At 40.0% G+C, this 19,715-nt stretch overlaps 2 protein-coding genes across 3 annotated transcripts in view; both read left to right on the top strand.

The window, feature by feature from the left end:
- The first annotated feature begins 959 nt into the window (after positions 1–959).
- On the top strand, positions 960–2,027 carry LOC110841858. The gene is made up of 3 exons (XM_022087557.2): positions 960–1,208; positions 1,287–1,526; positions 1,599–2,027. Exons 1-3 carry the CDS (start codon positions 1,140–1,142, stop codon positions 1,887–1,889), a joined length of 600 nt encoding a protein of 199 aa, XP_021943249.1. The 5' UTR covers positions 960–1,139; the 3' UTR covers positions 1,890–2,027.
- Positions 2,028–3,856: 1,829 nt separating this feature from the next.
- The window catches only part of LOC110847944 (probable dipeptidyl-aminopeptidase B), a 32,210-nt gene continuing 16,351 nt past the window's right edge, over positions 3,857–19,715 (top strand). Inside the window, exons 1-2 of one of the 2 annotated variants that reach the window (XR_004833952.1) lie at positions 3,857–4,034; positions 5,134–6,778. The gene's annotated coding sequence lies outside the window, so the exon portion shown is untranslated. Of the gene's footprint in view, positions 4,035–4,968; positions 6,779–19,715 lie in introns of those variants that run through there. The other variant, XR_004833953.1, reaches the window with a different exon arrangement.

Raw genomic sequence — 19,715 nt, 5'->3', positions numbered from 1 at the left:
GATTTAAATATGTACATATGTATACATAGAAAACTTATTTAGCATGTTGTCTAACGTAACTTAATCATCTATTCCACATACAATTTAATTAATAAATAGAAATTATGCATATCGATACAAATAATGTATTCATATTTTGTGTATTCCGGGCATCCGCTCGAAAGACATGACTTTAACTTTACATCCATCATAGAACCTTTAAAATAGTTACATAGAAAATGTGCAAAGCATGCAAATTTTATGCAAAACTGCACTTACAATCTCTAATTGAAAGCTAAGGAAACATGAATGTTTTACTATCAGTCACCTCATTTCCAACTTTACATGACCACGGACAACACATGCAAATGATCACAAAATGGCCGAGTTGGGAGAAATTATAGATACGAACCTTAATGATGGTCAAGATGCTGTGAATAATGTTGTTCCAGAAGTTCAGTTACATGCAAACATTGAACCTCAACCACCGTTAGGAGTATTAGCAAACGACCCGATTGCGGAAATGTCGGACATGGATGCAAAAGCAATTGCCAATTTTATAGTACATTTGCATTTATTATTTATTTTCGGAATCACATTTGTTGAGCTCTCGAATTCGTCAAATTAAATTTGCATTTTCAGAGGAACGAATTGATCGTCCCATTGCGTCTCTCACTTCTCATCATGGCTGTGTTTTGGTCGATGCTGCTGCACGGCAGTCCGTACGTGTTTCCAGTGGGAGCCGTATTCATATTCATCGCATCCATAACGTGTGCAAAGGACATTGCAGGGCCATTGCCCCCATCGGTACGACGGTCTGATTTACAACTTCTGGAGATGCGACTGGTATGCACATGGACACAATAATATATTTGCATTCATGGAGCTTGAATTATTGGTCATTGCATAATGCATTCCAATGCTTTGATCATGTAACATTTGCTTCCACAAAATAGATTCAGCTCTTCGTTATGTACTGCCAACTACTGTGCATTCACCTGCTTAGTTGGTTAACCTTGCCTTTCATCTATTTCCAAAATGTTGGAAAACTCGGGGAGGAGATCGTTCAATTTTTCTCTGTAACTGAACCTCATGCCAACATTCATTGGACAGCGTACATTAGGATTTCAAATCAAATATTTTGGCTAAGCTTCACATGGATGGTTGCAGCGAGAATAGTGTCAAACTTATTTCTGATGAGTCGAACACCTTCATTCAGGTCACTGCTGGTACGAATAGTTCTGAATTTGTGTATTCGTCCATTGCTTCGTCTGCTATTTAGTGCCTAACTCTTCATATTTCTGCAGAGATACGAAGTCGAGGCAGTGGCGACTTCAACTATTTCAATTCTGATTGGTGTAGTTGCATTCAACAATGCTGCCAAGAAAACCATGGGAAAATATCCAATCGTGGCAACGGCTTTGCTACTCACTTTAATCGTCTGGGTCGTTCTTTGCCATCTTAGGTCTACCTTTTACAAAAAAGAGCTCGGCATTCCCAGGAGAAACGACTTTTCTGGATTGTTGAGGGTTATGACGATCATCATGGTATGAGAGATGACATAACACGTATTGGTCCATATTTACATATGTAAAATTAACTGACCAAATTCCACCCAGAGTCAACTTTTGGTCGGGGCTCTACTCTACTCCTTGTTGTCACTGATAACCTCCGTCACCATTGAGTCACTTGCGATCCCGACCTCAACATCCATTCCCGAAGTGGACATTCTAAACTATTGGCATGCCGTTCAGACGGGAAAATTCAAATCAGGACCGGAAAGAAATGTCATTGAATTAAACAAGAATTTACTTCTGGCCATAATTTCAAATGTGCTCATGACACGATTCCTCAAGCATCGGTATGATATGAACAAACTAGACTCCATATTGGATCCTATTCGACCATAAGTATTGTAAATAAATAGTTGCAAGTATCCCATTCACATGTTTTATTTAAAAAATATTGCGACGTGTATAGAAAAATTACTAAAGTAGGTTCGAAAATAAATAAATATGCGTCGTTTTTCGCATATTTTGCTGCTTTCATGCTTATGCTTCAAGCTCTAAATCATCTTCTCTAGCGCCATACGCTAGACAAAATGCATACGATATGTAAAATTGCTACACTTATTGTGACATACAAACATTATATATTCTTGGAAATTGGATGTCCAAAGCTTCCAGTGTGAGAAAGAAATGATTCGATGAGCACTTAAGAACAGCGGAAAGTCTCTTGAGCTGTCAAGTGGAAAATTAAAAATATTACTTTTACCGACAGATCGAGCACTATAAATGAAAGTACCTGCATTTTTCATGCTCATTGTCATTCCATTTGTAGACATCCGATATCACGGGAAAGGTGGGGTTTGGTTTGGCACTATCAGTCGCATCATTTATTACCCAGTCTACGTTTTCACGGGAAATTTCATTTGGTCGTTTCTCATGCATATGGAATCATTTTAATAATACACATTCACCTGTCAGTCTCCAAGAAAAAGTTGCTGGAATGCAGTCGTCCCAGGCTTTCGTGGTTTCTTCTGGCTTGGCAATTGATTCAGATTTAGAGTTTGAAAAGGCATGCATCCCAAAGATGGGAATTGAATGCATCAACGGGTAAGTGGCAAGCCGAGTTTCAATGATATGGTTTGACGTGCTTTCACCAAGCGAAATTTTTGTTGGACATGGAATTCTTTTCAAAAGATTGGGCACATTAATGTCAGAATGACATTACTGGGACGGCCTCAAGCGTGCATAATGTACTGGCAAGATGACAGACGGCAGCCGCAACGATCCAAACCATTTCGTTTGTAGGCAGCGAATGAGGAAAGTGGGGAAAGCTAAAATTCATTGACAGTTTCCATCATCCTCGCTTCCTGTCTTCCACCAAAAGCGAGAAATTTGATTTGAAATTCATCGAGTGTGAATATTTCAACACTCAAAAAATATTTTCTCAGTACAGTTTGACTTTCATTGAACAAGGGGCGATGACAAGCTTACGTATTTGTGAGTGGAATTGCATTTGGCATAAGATGAAAATCACGATTCGTACTTCGTTTGGGATAAAATTTGCCATAAAACTATTTAAAGGCCACTCAATTTTGTTGTTTGTTGAGAACTTACGTAAAGCTTTAAGTACCAAGTCTCATTTGGTAACTGTCTTTGCTTGTCTCACCTTCCATTTCATGCGACTGACAACCGTCTTAGCCAGTAGCATTTTCAAATACGTACGAAATATCTATTAATATGAACAACCTTTAAAGAGCATTTATGTTTCAGACTTTCACTTTTCTCCTTTACGCAACCACTATAAATACACAAACAGGATCTGATTACTCTCTGAAGCATTACAATACGTGATATATTTATGGTGTATTCACCTTCGGGTGTATTCTGGGGGTTCTTACATAATAATCATTAGAGGGGAAGCTTTAATTCCACAATTCCCAAACTGCAACCTCCTTTCTTAAAGTTACATAAGATGGGGGTTCAAGTTAGGTCAGAAGTTTTGGGAATTTCTTGTGTGGGTTTACTACTCCAACTACTTTGTGCGAAAAGCTTTACAATGAGAAAAGCGACAAAAATCTTAGGTAAGTAGAAGATTAGTTTACATATCTGTTTCCTTACGAAACTAATCATAGTCTTATTACCTTACTTGCATTAAAGGCGGAAAATAAACCGTCCAACTTACTTCTTAAGAAAGTAGGCAAGGCCCGTAGAAGTACATTTACCTTCTCCTTTGTCTTAGAAACTCAAGTCTCATGCAATCCAGCAGCCCAGCCGTTGATGCAAACTGCTGGTTACGTACATACGTACAGGCTGAGTAGAGAAAGTGGAAGGTTTCCTACCCATCTTCAGTCAGAGTTTGCTGAGGGAGAGAGTTGCGAATACGGGTCGCGGTGGGTCTGGCTGCTGTACTTTCTTCGCCTGCAGAATTCAATTTCTCAGACATATTTCATTGCCGTTGAAAAGTTTTACTCAAACCCAACCCCACCAAAGAGCACTTTGTTTTGTTCGTCATTCGTCAATTTCACCAGTCATTTATTTTCTCAAGAGGTAAGAATGTCGATCCGTATAAAACGGTTTCCGTGCTATATTTATATTCCCGTTTAATGGAGTGCAAGGTACAAGCGTATCAATAGAAACTTCATCCTGCTATTAAGCCAACGCCACGCTAGGTTGCATGTGACCAAGTAATTTCTAAATTAGCAGCAATCAAAGTATTATATCACACGTTTTTACGTGACCTTCCTTCCAGTTTTAACGAGAGGAATGCAGAATATAACTCATATAAAAGTAACTAAAGTAGGAGAATTAATCTAAAACTTTAGCATTGTTGACTGCATTTTATGTTAGACCTTCATGTTGCATGTATGATACATTGATATACGGACAGTATATGTTGTTGATTCTTTCGGGACAAGTCTGTGGGCCAGAGATAATTTTTCTCACAGATTCTAGAAAATTGGTACATGCTGAAATGGCCTTTATTGCAGTGTACCTATTATCTGGTTACTGTCCCTCAATCCTTGAACAAGCATGGTCCGACATAATAAAAGCCTACCATTTAGTTTACCCATAAGTGTAATAGCGATTGTGTAAGCATAACCGTAAAAAGTCATCATCTGCTGAGTCGAATCACCAGAAGAATGCTTGTTCCAAAAAATATTTCAGATTGCTTATTCCCTGAACAGCTCAACGCGTGTATGAACACAAGTTCTAGCAGTAAAAAAAAACACTGGATTTCTATTGAAAACAGTCAAGACCCCATCGTCCGTTTGTTTATTATGACTCAGACACACCGCACCGCATGTGTTTGCATGGATGTGCATGTGTGTACAAGCAGTGGAGTAGTTTGGCTGGCATGCAAAATCAGCACATGAATTTAGTATTCAATTCTTAAATGGAAAGAGCAGACATTATCTCCTCTTTTACTGTTTCCTATATTTTGTTGGTTTGTTGGACGATGAGTTGCCAGCTTTTTTTCCTTTTCACTCTCTTTGGTTCAACTCCAGCCGATTAAGACCACCAAACAGAGCAAAAAGTATCAAGGAATCAGACGTCATGTGTATTTCCCTTGATTGTGTGCTCCAGTTAGACTTAGCGTCCGTCCCTGTAAAGCTTAACCAGCGAGGATTTCTTTCTTTCTTTCTAGAATTGGTGAAAGTTTTAGAGATTTGTGTGGTCGTGGACTTGTGAAATTTGGCCAGAGACCAAGAGACCGCTCCGACTGTTCCACAGCCTCCGTCGCCACCGCCGCACTTTACCGTTTGCCCCAACTACGCCAACCAAGGCTTCCAGCTAGCAGCATTTGAGTCAGTTGTTCCTTTCAAAGTGAGCACGTCGTCGAAGGACCGAGCGGATGGTGGAAGGCTGCTACTAGCCCTTCTTTTATCTGACTTATACGCAGTACAGAGTCCACGATGGAGGAGGCTGGTGAAAGCCGAGTGAGACTGTTGCTGTGAGCATCAACGCTTTCTGGCTGGGAGCGTGTGTGGGAAAGGATAGCGTGACAGGGAAGCAAACGGGACACCGAATTTCGCCTGTGAGAACTTTCTCTTTCTACATATGCAGCTCGCACCAACGCTTTTGCTGCAGTCGATCACTCCCTCCTCACCAGGAGAGCACGTTACGAGGAAAGGAGTCGGAGCTCTGGATTTCCCCTGGCTTCCACCACTACCACGAAACGCTACGCCAAGTCGACGGCTGATCCTGCTACGTACACATTTGCTAAATACATACAAGAGCAAAAGGGTCAGTGGTGATCAGTGACTATAACCAGGATCGCGTGCTGCTGGTTGGGGACTCCAATTTCATGGCGATTGGTGGCAGTTTTAGTGACGAGTAGTGGACTGGTTGGAAGAGTGGAGGGAAAATCAGTACAGTCGCAGTCGTCGTATTGTTACTGCATTTATAAACTTGTAGCAGCCGTGTTGATGTTGGGCAGAGGAGAAGAAACTGTGACCGAGAACGAGGTCATGAATATTCAATGGAGCAAAAACACTGGGATAGAAGTCATCTGGGATTAGAATAAAATATTAAACAATGAGACTTCTCCCGTCTAAATCTACTACTGCTGCTGCTGCTCCTGCCTCAAGCTCCGACTAACCAGAACTTTCACTTCACCAGAACCAGAGCCAACTATATCAATTTATATTTTGTTTGGCTTTTCTCATGCCGACACATCCATAAATTCATGATCTTCTGCTCGATACTCGACAAGCCATTAGATCTACTTTTCGCTCTAGTTTACTCTTCAGTCGAGTCAACTTAATTTGAGATTTGACCGCTTCACCAACATCCGTAGATCCACATCTAACCTTCAAAGCAGGTCTGTCACGACTTTCTTTCTGGTCGTCCTTTTTCTACAGAGGTCTCTGTTTTTAAGACATTATCCTCAATTTGTTTGTGCTACCGGTCGATATATGTACACGGACGCTTGATACTAAGCACCTTCTTCTGCCTGTAACCAATCCTTCTTCCCCCCGAGTACATTTTTGGTGTTTGAATCACGTTGAGCAGACTGGCGCTGAGTGAACATGCATCAGCTCAATGGACGATGAATGAACAAACGTTATAAAATGTGAAGGCGTTATTTCAGCCCAAAAAAGGAAATTGTGACGATGTTGAATTTTGAGTGTCGGATGGGGAAGCAAGGTGCTAGGGAATTGATTTGACTCAGTAATCTGGAACCAGTCAAGCAAAAGGAAGAGATTACAGGATTACGCGTCGGTGTCGGATTGTGGGCTTTTGATTCTTGGGCAGTGTAGAACATGGACGACAATTTCTACGAGGATGATGTAAGGAAACTTTTCATCAAATTTCACATATACTCGCGTCGGTATGGCACTTGCCGTTGTTTGCTTTGGAATTTTCTGCTTTCTCATCCTTAAAACCCCATTCAGAATGGCTCAGCTACGTATGCATTATTGTAGCTACTACATACATGCACTTTTATCTGAATTTTTATTACATTAATGTTATAATGTTATTGGGCAAACATAAGGAAGTCATATCCCATACTTATCTTGAAATTTCTTGTTGAATTTCCTCGGTTGAAGTAGAGAATGCAGAGTCGTTTTTTCTACTCAAAGCTGACTTGATAATGTAACAACTTGAAAGTTCGGAGGATCAAACTAATTACAAGTTTCAACAGAGGCGAAATAAAAAAATAAGCCTTCCGACCTCTTTCCTCGCGGTGAGAAATCGAAAGACCTCATTTCTTGGTGGTGGGACTATTTCCGAGCTACGTGTAATTCCTTTCACCTCATCCTCAAACTTTACAGTCACTTATTAGAATTTGTATATGAAGGTGTGCCACGGGTCTCTGTGCCGCTGCAGATTGTGCTTCCGATTTGCAGAATATAATTTGGTTTCAAGTTTTCATTGGTGTCAACCAGAACCTTGCGTCGTTCTTAAATTAAACTTTGTCAATTTCTCTTTGAGTTCAAATGCTAAACGAATTCGCAAAAACTTTCTCTGAACAGCAGCACTCGAAAGTTGGTCATAACTTTTGCATGATTAAAAGCTAGTTGCCTCGTTTTGAATCCTGCACCAAATAGTATTAAACATGGTTCACGATCTAATAACCCTTTGTAAGGGAAATATGGCCCATTTTATTTCTTTGAAATAGAATACATAAATAAGAATAGAACGCAAGTATGAGAGTCACAAAATAGATGATGTTTGCCGTTACTATAAAATTAGTTGAAACTTTCTGTAACAATGCCAATGATTAGTTCAATTGAAACAACTTTATGCTTTCAAATACAAATAGTGTGAACAAGTTTCTCTGAGATTTTAACCAAATCCACTGTTTGTGCATACACATGGTAAACATAATTCATCCTAACTTTGCTTTCACTCGCTTAGCATTATTCGTCGACCATAAACCTTGCACAAGTACAGGGGCACATTTTTAGTAGTGTTCTACGTGCATCCTAAATATGGTCTATATTAGGTAAGAATGGACAATAATTCATTATAACCTTTTACAAAGCGTACATTATTTTCACACCAAATCACGTGTAATTGTCTCAAATTTTGAAAAAAAATACAAATTATTCTTTTGTATATTATGCAGAAAGATTTTGGGCATATGCAGAATGATTCAAAGTTTCTAATAGGATTGTTGACAAATTATCTTACGAAGGAATCAGATACACAAGTTCAATACCAAATTTATTTAACTCGTTGGTTAACATAAAATGAAGTAAATACATCGCCGAGAAAGAATTGGGTTCACAATATTTAGAAATGCTCCCTCGTACATCTACATACACAAGTTTGATTTGTTGGGAGCCCTTATTTCCACTTGGATACTATTTCACTGAGCTATATATTACACATACATGTTGAAACCTGGTTTTAGATGCGGGAGAGAATTTGAAAGGAAAATGAGTAATAAATAAGGGAGTAATGGGCAAGTTGACTTGGTACTGGGTTAATGAGGCAATTTATAAGGAAATCTCATGGATCGAGGGATCTAATATTTTATGATTCTAATCCTGCGGGATTTGTTTTTGCGAGATGTTCCCAAGCATTTTGACATTTCTATAGATGGGCCCACTTTCTGATGACGACGATATTCGAGCAGGTATTAAAATAGCCTATAAATTGTCCACTAAAACTCAAGCAAGACGGTCGTTTAATTTTATCACCTTCAGGAGTGGACTGAACCCGTAATGTAATTTGAAGGAGCCTACAAACCCGTTAATGTGCATGACTCACACAAGAAGAGATATTAACAATTTCTCGAGTACATTAGTTTGGACAAACAAGAATGACGAGATAAGGCACATAATCCGTAATCACGACTAAGTCAACAAAAATACCCATTAGTTATATATGTATATGTCTGTTACACAACTGCAAAAGTGTACGCCGTCGCAATACTACGTTGAGCTGAAGTACCATGCAAAATTGGACAAACGTGGACAAAATTGTAAAGCTAGAGAATTAAAGGTCATTCGAGATAGATTAATTTCACCGCATTTATGCCTGAAGGACAAACTTGTACAGAGTTTGGATATTTCAACAACTTAACTGCCCTGTTCTGTAGGTGTCGATGTGTATTAAAATTTTGCATAACACCCAATTTGGTTCAGATTTCAAGGGTTTGTAGTGTTGGTTGGTTTTCCTTTCTTCATTCTTTCAGCTCAAAAAAGGAATGACAAGCGCAAAGATTCGCATTTATTTCCACATAGCTGTGAATATTGGTGGCTCAAGCGAATGCAAATCGGACCAGAATTGTCCTGACCTAAATTCAATTTGTCAAGTTGTTGATCCTTCTCCGGGTGATGCTCGGTATGTTTGCAATGAATTTCATGAAATTCGCCATTCGCCAGTCTGACTTCCCGGAAACTAATGGTTCAGTAATGTCCTCAATAGAATGCAAGAGGAGATTTCACTCCAATGAAGATTGCTTCGCGACCGAATTTTGTAGTTTGAAAAGAATGTGTTGGCTCAAATTACATATCTGAAGTGTGATGCGGGGCGTACTTGTGACCTTCAAACTGGAGTTTGCATCGCGAAATGTTCCACAATTCAGGTTGTGCAGATACTGAAAGAAATGTATGCAGTCTTGTGGAACAAGGATCACTAGCTGTGGGCGATAAAAAGGTCAAACTTTTCAGAGCATTCAAAAGAAAATCAACTGTGGGGGTCGAAAAAATGCATGTGAGATTATTCATAATTTCATCCGAGATTCTATTTGTATCTGGAATTGGTTATTAAACAACATGTTAAATATTTCTTATTTGAATCATTTTCATAAACATTGTACAGAATAAATATTACGAAACGGATTCCAAAAAATATGCAAACGCCTGTGTTGAGAATGAATAAGAAAAATATTTATTGAGCCCCTGCGATTCTTCTCCAGGTTTGGAGAGGTAAGTGTCGAATGGCATTGAGTTGGATTCAAAGAGCAGAAATTTGCTGAGGCCAGCTCATTACTGCGTGAGAATGTGGAGAAAGGCGAAGAATGTATTATTTTATGTCCTCCTTTTTCTCGACTGCTCACTCAAGTGTGCGCCACTCTCGCCCATGCCGTCAGCCTGCGAGGAGGATTCTCTCTCATTAATCCAACTTTCACTTTGTCCTGGCTGCGGCTGCTCGCTCCGCTCCTGCTTCATTTGACATCCACACACTCCTTCGTGTACACTCTCCAGGGGACGAGAGACACGTATTTCCAGTGAGAATTGCTCAGACAAAGGCAGAATTCGAAATAATGAAGCGATTCATTTTAAAATGACAGTGCATTTGATTGTAATTTACTGATTGATGCGAGACAAAAGTCCCATCCTTCCAATCCAACTAATGTGCACAATCAAGCCAAATCCCAGCCAGGTTCCTTTCTCTCCTTCCGTTCTCCCTCCGTCTGATGGTGCATCAATCCTGTCGCTATCACCCGAAAGAGGAGACTGTCTCTGTGTGTCTGGTGGCTGGAATTTAGTTTGTGGAGGAGGAACGATCGTTGGGATTGTTTTCAACTGAGCCATTTAAGTCGAGTCGTTTAGAGCTATATTTCCTTTCTCCGCTATCCAAAAACACTATCTGCACTATAGCCAAACATGCAGCGAATATGTATGTATGCACACATGGATGTGGAGCAGTAGCTAAAACAAAGCTCTTGGAGAAGGCTTAAAAGCACTCATTCATCATTTGGACGTTTACATTCTTTGGGCAAGGTCGTCAAGTTTGGGTTTGCGATAATGTTTCACCACGGCTGCCCAGTCTCTGGGGCTGAGTTAGGGACAATCGGTGGATCGGATAGTTTGCATATTTTACCATTTTGATGCTTTAAGCTCTTATTGCAAGTATTTGCCGTGTGGGTGGCGGATGAATTGCCAAAAATCTGTGTGATGTGCCAATTACATAAATATTGAATGTGGTTTTATACTTGAGTTATAATGTTGGGGTATCGAGAAATCAGGAGTAAAGAAATTTCTCATTTCCATCACCAGAGCCCTTTCATTCGTTTGATCGATGAGCAAGATATCAGATATTGGAAACATGACAAGCCATAGCTCCACTCCACACCAAGTGGGAATTGTAGTAGATCGAAATCTCGGGAACTTGACTGTTGAATGAAACCGTGTGAAAAATATTACTCGATCAAACCCATTCTCTGCCTTGTAAACTTTTCTCGTTTTTATCTCTCTCTCCATTACCCGGCCTACGAGGTGTGCATTGTCTGCGGAGAGGAAATACAAGGGTTTCCTTCCTTGCTGCCTGTCTGGAGTCAAAGAATAATGGCATCAACTACTACATTAATTTAGGAAGCTCGAGGCACGCGGTACAAGTGAGCATTGTTTCGCCACCACGTCTGCGAGCATAGCCAACCATCCATTACTTTACTTTCTCCACAGAGTCAAAAGATCACCTTTTGGACACAAAGGCACAGGTATCTAAGGAGTGACAAGATAAGTCATCTCTGGTTGGTTGCGACTGACGAGATAGCGGAGAATCTTACATAAATGCCAAGAATGGTATGAATCTGTTTATCATCTGCTGCCACGCCTTGGTTGAACATGCAGCAAAGAAGAAATACGAATATGAAAATATGGTGTATTGATATAAGTGATTTCCGACTCTGAGAGTCAATTAAGAGAACGTTGGAGGATAGAAATACCGTTATTCTTATTTCGGATTATTAGGAAAAATATATTTTCAGAAAAAATGTGCATACTAACTTATCTCTGAACATACTTCTTGTTTGAAGGTATTTATTTTGTGCCTTTATTTGTGCGCTGTTATATACGAGGTGAGGACGCCAATTTCGCCTTCATTATTGGTAAAGAGAACTCCAAATAATTCTCGTCTCGCCAAATCCGATTACGTCAGAGGCAAATCAACTTCAAAGAGAAGCCAATCTCCCAAACATTTTGCTCGGAATGTTTTTAACAATACGCTTAAATTATTCTGAACAACGATTCAGCTTGTGCTGTAAGATAAAAGCTGTACGTGTACAGGTAGAGTTTGGAAGATAGGTAGGTAGAATTTTGCATATTTAGCAGTTTGAGCAAAATTGAAAATTACATACGGAGGCAAAACTAACTATACGTATTTTTTTAGTAAGTGATGGTTTTGAAATTGAGAATGGGAGCGTATCGACCGATTTCCACGATCACCTCATTCACGACGACGCTATTCATGAACACAGTGTGCGGACCAAATTCTTGAGCCAGGTCTCTGTACAAAACCAGGGCGGAAAACGTCCATGGGAGTCGAGTGAGTTGCTGCTGCTGTTGCTTTCTCCTCCACGCTTATGATTCTCCAAGTGTACACTGTCTTCATCGATTCAAGACACTGTCGAATGGATTGTGGATGCCGTGTGTGCGGTGCTGCTGGTCTGACCCACCCTTCCTTCGCGGATGGCGGATGGATGGGTGCTTTTATGACCGTTAGACTTGCGTGAGTTGCCAGCAGAACTTATCTTTAGATTTGGCTTTCATTTGTCATTTCTTGGCTTTGTATGCACTCACTCACGCTGATTTACGAGTATGAGCCAGATTTCGAGATGGATGGAATGGAAAGAGCGGAGGTGAGTGAAATTTTCTGTTCAAATTCACTGCACGCAGTCAGAAGCAAAAGTTTAATAATGCAACGTATGCATTCGCGATTGTTGTTCCGGATAAATTGCAACGATTTAAATTGAGGCTCTGTTCAGTGTTTTAGTGTCGTGCTTGAAATTAAGGAGTATGTGCTTTTTGCGCAAGGTCACAATTGTCGAGGCAAATGCTTATGCAACTGCGAGGTCTTTCGCATTTGAACACCGCAAAAGGGTGCTGTTGCTCAGGTTAGACTTTGTCCTTTAATTAAATTTATTAATGGTAAGACGTTTATTTAGTGCGCCTTGAAAGTGCGCTTTACTTTGCAATATGTATCCTGCTCCAAGTTGGTTTCTACTCTCGTTTATGCTAGCCACTGAAAATCTAATTAGCGAATTAGGCTCAAGCAAAAGTATGTATGAGGTAACCATATTCCGTGCATAGCTCAATTCTTGCGAATTCTATTCATTGGCTTGGATTATTCTTTGCCATCCAGAGTTTGCTATTCACCACAAGCTACACAGCAGCATGAACTTTTGAACTACATCACCTCCTTTGACTTCCTATCTGTTCTGGAACTGCACCCTGTAACGACGAAATAAAGCCTAATCAGCCAAGCATTATTCGCAGCATCCTTCAGCTTTAATTAAGCGAAAGTTTTACAGCTTAATTTTGATGCACTGTGTAGCGAGGATCCGTTGGCTTTCCTTCCTGAGCTGTGTACACCTTCTCATTTAGAACACAACAGTGCTTTTCTCTCTCTTTTTTCCCTGTGTATATTGCTGCTGGTAAACTTTGCGCATTTAGCTTGGAAATTTTGAGTACCGAAATGCTTAGAGATCGCGCGGGCATTCAGGAATATTTATACAACAACAGGTAGCAATGTGAGGAAGTAAAAGAACGAAAGTACACAAGTTTTCAAAGTTTTGCAGTTTATTTTGATGCCACAACATAACATAAATTCCGACGCCAGAATTCAATACGTTGTATTTAGTTCAGTATTTGGTATCCTGATTCAAAGTGGTCCCCACCAAGCAGATGTCCATTTTGCACTTTGGCATTTAAACCCACCTTTCGATCTAATAAGATCAAGTGAAAGGTGGAAACGTACCAAACTACGTAGGCTACAGCAAGTGAAAAGCAACAACAAGTTGAGATCGAGTTGTGAATCATAGATGAGTTGGTGTCCGTCTCCTTCGAGAAAAGCGACGACCAACTTTTCCTGACTTTCTCCTCAAACTCAGAGTCACTTTCTGGCTGGCATGTGGATCCATGTATGAAGAGAAAGTTCAACCACAGCTTCGGCATAAGCAGATCTCCTTGGAATTCACTCGCAAGATTGTTTTTCTGCAAACTCTCCTCCAGCTAAACCCCGACCAGCCAACGGTGTACAGACTTTGTTCCATTGAAGGTAGCAGGAAACGGTAGAATCCGACTGAGCCTAATCTAAATCTTATTGAGGAGCAATTTCGTGATATTACTCGGTTGAGAAGCATTCAAATACATGCTTTAAGAAATTGCTGGCTTTAGTGGGATCCGTTTGAGCTATTGTGTTGTCTATACGTGACGCAAAAGGTACAGTTTTCTCGGAACGGTTGGTTAGATGATGAGCAAAGTTTCTGAGGTGGCTCGCAGACAAAGTTGATGCGAGGTATGTATAACCTATTGGTTGCTTATCGTCTGGTAAGCTACGGTGAAAATGCTGTTTATGGGTTGCGGAAAATTGGTTTTAAGTAAAGCTGGGTGAAAGCTTCTTTGCTGGAGATGATTGCCAAGCACGTGCTTCTAACCAGTATTGGCTTTGACTGATTTCCGTTGGCTTACTACGACTTGATGATAAAACTGGAGGAAAATGGATGGCAGGAAATAATAACTGCATTTTCCTGCGGCAGTCACAAGCGAAAACAAGCTGTGAATCAGGCCAATCGGGACTTTTTCAGAAACATCCTTATGAAATATTCTGCCTGGCTATAAGTTCATGAGCTAATCCTAAGATTGAGAATGTTTTTTTATAGTACTCACGACGAGTTTCTCCTTATTGCCATAAGAATATGTACCTGGTACTTGAGACGTTACGTCAGTTAAGGAGATTCGCTACTTGCCAATCACCGAATTTGATGCTCTTTGGATATGTAGTACCCAATGTGTATACTAAAACCTCCGAGTCTTTTAGTCCCATGGCCACCACACCCACCCAACACGAAAGAAACCCCTGTTTTTACTCATTTAAACCTTCGCCGTAAATTCAATTATGCTCGGATTTCAAAAATTCTTGAACAATTTTAGTCCCAGATAGCTTGTTTGTAATAACTAATACATATCGAAGTCAATTTTCTGGAAATTTAGAAATTTTCGAAAATACTAAAAAATACAAAAAATACATGAGTTTGGTGTTGGACATCATAAAACAATGAATTCTCAAAATCTGATACAAATTGGATTTTTGGCGAGCGTGTTAGTGAAGATGGTCATTTTCGTTTTTAGGTACAATTGAGTGGGTGTGGTGGGCGCAGGTGTGGTCTTGAAATCAAAACACTCCGGGGTTTTAATGCACTCAAGAAATACTACAACATAACGGGCATCAAAATCTGTTATTGGCAAGTAGTGAAACTTTCTAAGTAGAAAGTCTAAAAATCCATAAATATATGGATAGCACTTACATTTCAATGTGACAGGTACACAGGTCAACTAACAAATTGCTTTTTTATGGAATTCGACAAATACGTGTATCCACTCAATCATGAGATTCACGTCAGCCTTGGTTCCCTAAAAAAATATTGCACATTCGGCCAACACGTGCGAGGGAACCCAGAAGCTATTTAGGATTGACTGATGTGGTGTGACTAAAAAATTGGGTAACCTACATGCATACACGTATGTTTGCATACCTCAAATGCAAATGCATTAAGTGATATGATAAATTATTGCTGTCACTTTCCAGTCAATTACAAAAATGATTGAATGCATGACCCGTGCTCCTGATTATTGCGGTATAGCAATTACTCTAAAAATTAAAAAAAATACACATCGATATAGGAAAGTGTTTTTCTGGAATTAATTTTCAATACCATAAGTGCTATCTGAATTATTCAGTTTTTTGTAGCCAACATCAACCCTAAAAGTCATGACAAAGCCTCCAATCGTCTTTCATGAGAAGCACACTCACTGACACTTTATTTTATAAAGAAAAACATAAATCACATTTTTGCCACCATTCACGAATGAGTTTTTCAACTTTGACTTTATTCTATTCGAACGTTTTTCGCAAATGTATCGCGAAATATGTATCGTATGCAGCTGTGATGGAATGAATCCTATAAATTCTTGTTCCTGCAGACACCTCCATTGTCCTGGCTTCGCAATTGTGTTGATTTTTCGAATAAACAAAAGGATTCTTTGCAGAACCTCATTATAATCACGGCTTTGCAGAATGAATTCAGAATATTCTTTAGTAAATCTCGTCCACTTTTTTTCTTTGATGCGCCATGTTGTGGGTTTACGTATGCACTACTCTTTGTGACAAGAAGGGTGTTTATTTGCGACACAAAGTGAAAGTTATGTTTTTATTGTCTTCCCAGAAATTTAAAAGTCCAATGTTCTATGGTTTTGTGAAATGCTAAAGAATTTGTCATCATTTTTGATAACAATGTTGTCCCTCAGAGGCAGTTGTGGACTCATTTTGGCCATGTTCTCAGAGTGCTTGAAGCGAAAAGCAGCCTCTTCTGTTACATGTTGGTCTCTCGTTAATAAACGCATTTTCAACTCACTGTTTACTATTTGTAAGGTTAGCATAGTCATATTTTTACTTATATGTGATACATTTGTTACGAGTTGAGGCGCAGACAGGCCCACATTTCGCAGACACATTTTACATGGTCGGCAATGCTGATGCAATTATTTTGGAGCCGTTAATTCCTTTCATTCTCATCTCCAGTGCCAGCCCACGAAACAATCTAACAATATAATTTCATTGCAAATTGTTCCACTCGTTGAGTTGTTTGTGACACGGGCAGCGGAAGTTGGCTATCCCCTATCCACGGAGACAGACAAATGCCGCAATTAATTTATCCAATGTGCCACGCAGAGTTGGCTGTGATGTGCTTTAAATTGTAACAGAGAGTCTGCAACTGCTGGGAGGTTGTAGTTTGGATACACTTTGGAAATGGAGATTTAATATCAAAGCGATGATCCTCTTCTATTCATCCTCGACCCATTTGTATTGAGCGAGTGCATCGATTCTTGAACCAAGTGTACCGTAACTGTTATTGACGAATAATGACGGTATGGTAGTGGTGGTGACCGTCTTTAAATTATAATCCTTGCCCTTTGAACCGAGGAGAAAGCTTTGAAGGGAATTTTGAAGGATAAAATGGAAAACCCGAGTGTAGTGTTTGCGAGGTATGTATAAATATATCACCGAAGGGAATGCAGCATTTCAGCTCAACACAACAATGCAATAATGGGGAAACCACAGATACCTGTCCTGTCCCCACATCTTGTAGCAGCCCAAGCACTCCAAATCTATTAGAATTTATTCCAGTCCTCCAAGGTAATCGTGGTTGCTGAGTGTGCAGAAGGAAACCACTTTCGCCCTTAATCTATATCATTAAACATATTTATGGAAGGCTGTATTGTGCTCTCCTCGCGCTTTGTTGTCCCCACCGCTCCGTGTACAATCCATTTTTCTCCATGGTGCATGGTGCTTTTCGAACGTGCTTATTCTTCCTGAGCCGGAATTCACGGGTCATTTTTGCACATTATTTCATACACGTTAACTGAATCTAGCACCACATAAACAGATTTTTTATTGGCTCCACGTGGTGTCTCTTTCTCTCTCCATGTTACGTAAAACAACCTGTCCCGTGTCATAATGCTATTGCGAATGCTATTGTTCAGCTAATGAAATGGAGGAAGAAAGCTTCACCTTGTCGACTATCTCTCTCTTGCATAACCTGCTGGGCCGTCGTGCATAGGGCAGCTTTCCCTCCTCCTCCTCCTCCCCTGCACATCCGCCCAATCAATATTTTGGTACAATATGAGAAGAAAACATGCATTCTTTGTTCAGGGATACATCATTTGGTTCGGTTAGCAGGCCAAGAGCGTCATAAATCCCTCCGGTGATCTTCGTGCATGAAATAAATCTAGATTTCAGAGCAGATTATAAAAGCCTGGATTGCATTGCTCTGTTGTTGAGCTACATTTTCGGTACAGGCTGCTACGAAAGTACAGAAATGCGCCATGATTTTGTAGGCCTGGCTCGTAAATTTCGCAAAGTGGTGCTTCTGCTTCTGTGACAGCTGTTAGTGCCAAATATTCATTGGCAGCTTTGAAACGCAGAATATGAGGTCATGTAATATGAAGAATCGTCCGATTGTTACCGGATGAGGGCTGAAGTTATGATAGGCAAGCATCAGATAAGATACAAACGAACCTTATGGTATAAAGATGTGAAAGATTGTAAATACTTTTTGCCCGAGGTTCATATAGTTTAAATGCGCGCAGCATGAGTATTCAATAGTAATCATCGGGCAACAATAGTCTATAACTTGACGATCATCATGTCTAGCTCCTAGTAGAATATATGCATGTGAAATATTGGAGAGGAAAGCCATATATACCAGTAAAAGCGGCTCGATACCAAATTTTACCACCTTATTTATCGTGCACATAAGTGACTTTTGGTAAAATTTGGTATCACAGAGTCCGTATAACTCGACTTTGCAGCACCATTAATTTGCCATCTGAGGGGAGAACGAGAAGGAAGCTAGCCAACGCCATATTGCATTTCGCATCCCCAATTTAGAGAAATATGATACGCCGGAGAAAGTAGTTAGGTAGGATCGGATCGAAGGTAGTAAGTAAGACGAACAGAATCCTGGCTGAGGATTTCTTACTTACTCTCGAAAAGTGTGCACAATTTGGAAGATATGAAAAGTTACACGAGTGTGTATACGGTTTTATTAGAAAGCGTTAACAATGTCTTGTATCTCACTATTCGCAATTCAGCAATCGTGTTTTCTGCCGGTATAAGAATGAGCCATTATTTTACTGCTCGTGTTGCTCCAGTGTACGTGCGACCAACGAGAGCCGAGCGCTTCTCGGGAGAAAGTCAGACAGAGCCGTCAACTGGGAGAAAGTGGGGATGGAGAGGTCTGTGCAGGGAGAAAGCATCTGGTGTGCAAGTCGTCAACTTACCAACCAAAACTCACTCCTTGCATTGAAAATTCATTCTCCAAATGGTTTTCCTCCTGCTGCCTACTCTTCTAAAACAGTCGACTTGCTGGAAAAATTGCTCCTTTGAATGAAATTCCATCCTGCTCTTCGTCCACTTTATTTTTTTTCTTCTTCTCCATCACCAGAAAAAAAACACTCTTCCTTTTTTGCAAAACTTTCATGTTAGTTTTCTCCCGGCTCTCTTCAAATCGTTCTCATGTAAATGTTTTCAGTCGTGCATGTACATGCTCTAATGCAGTCTTTGTCCATTTGTAATAAAAAAAATACTGCGCGGTTTAGCCAGTTTTCTGGGCTAATTTCATTTACCGTTCTTGTTCGTTTTATAAATAGGTTAAAATTGAAACGGCTCTCCATTTAAAATTTTAATTAAGTAGCGTCAGCTACTTATTGTGATCACTTTGTCCGTCTGTCTGTCTGTCTGTCCGTCCGTCCGTCCGTCCGTAAGCAGGATATCTTTAGAATGCCTAAATATAATTAGAAGCGGTTTTCGCCATTGTGCTTCTAATTTTTAGTTCTCGGTCGAGTTCGAAAATGGGGTCAATCGGACCACTCCCCACTGCGCCAGGGGGTGTGGTCCAATATTAAATTCACGTTAATTTTCATATGGGGTGTCATTTTAAAGGAAATTTGACCGCGATTTCAATGACGTTAATATCTTTGACCTCATGACCTTGTGGACGAGGTCACAGGTCAAAAAGATACTTAATTGTCATATGGGTCATTTTAAAGGAAATTTGACCGCGATTTCAATGACGTTAATATCTTTGACCTCATGACCTTGTGGATGAGGTCACAGGTCAAAAAGATACTTAATTGTCATATGGGGTGTCATTTTAAAGGAAATTGGACCCCGATTTCAAGGACGTTAATATTTTTGACCTCATGACCATGAGGACGAGGTCAGGGGTCAAAAATATACAATTGTCAGATATGATGTCATTTTTAAGGA

This window comes from Folsomia candida, unplaced genomic scaffold (genome assembly GCF_002217175.1).
Source record: "Folsomia candida strain VU population unplaced genomic scaffold, ASM221717v1 Fcan01_Sc001, whole genome shotgun sequence".
Lineage (NCBI taxonomy): Eukaryota > Metazoa > Arthropoda > Collembola > Entomobryomorpha > Isotomidae > Folsomia > Folsomia candida.
The sequence above is the reverse complement of the archived record's forward strand: the minus strand, read 5'-3'. Positions and strand labels throughout refer to the sequence as shown.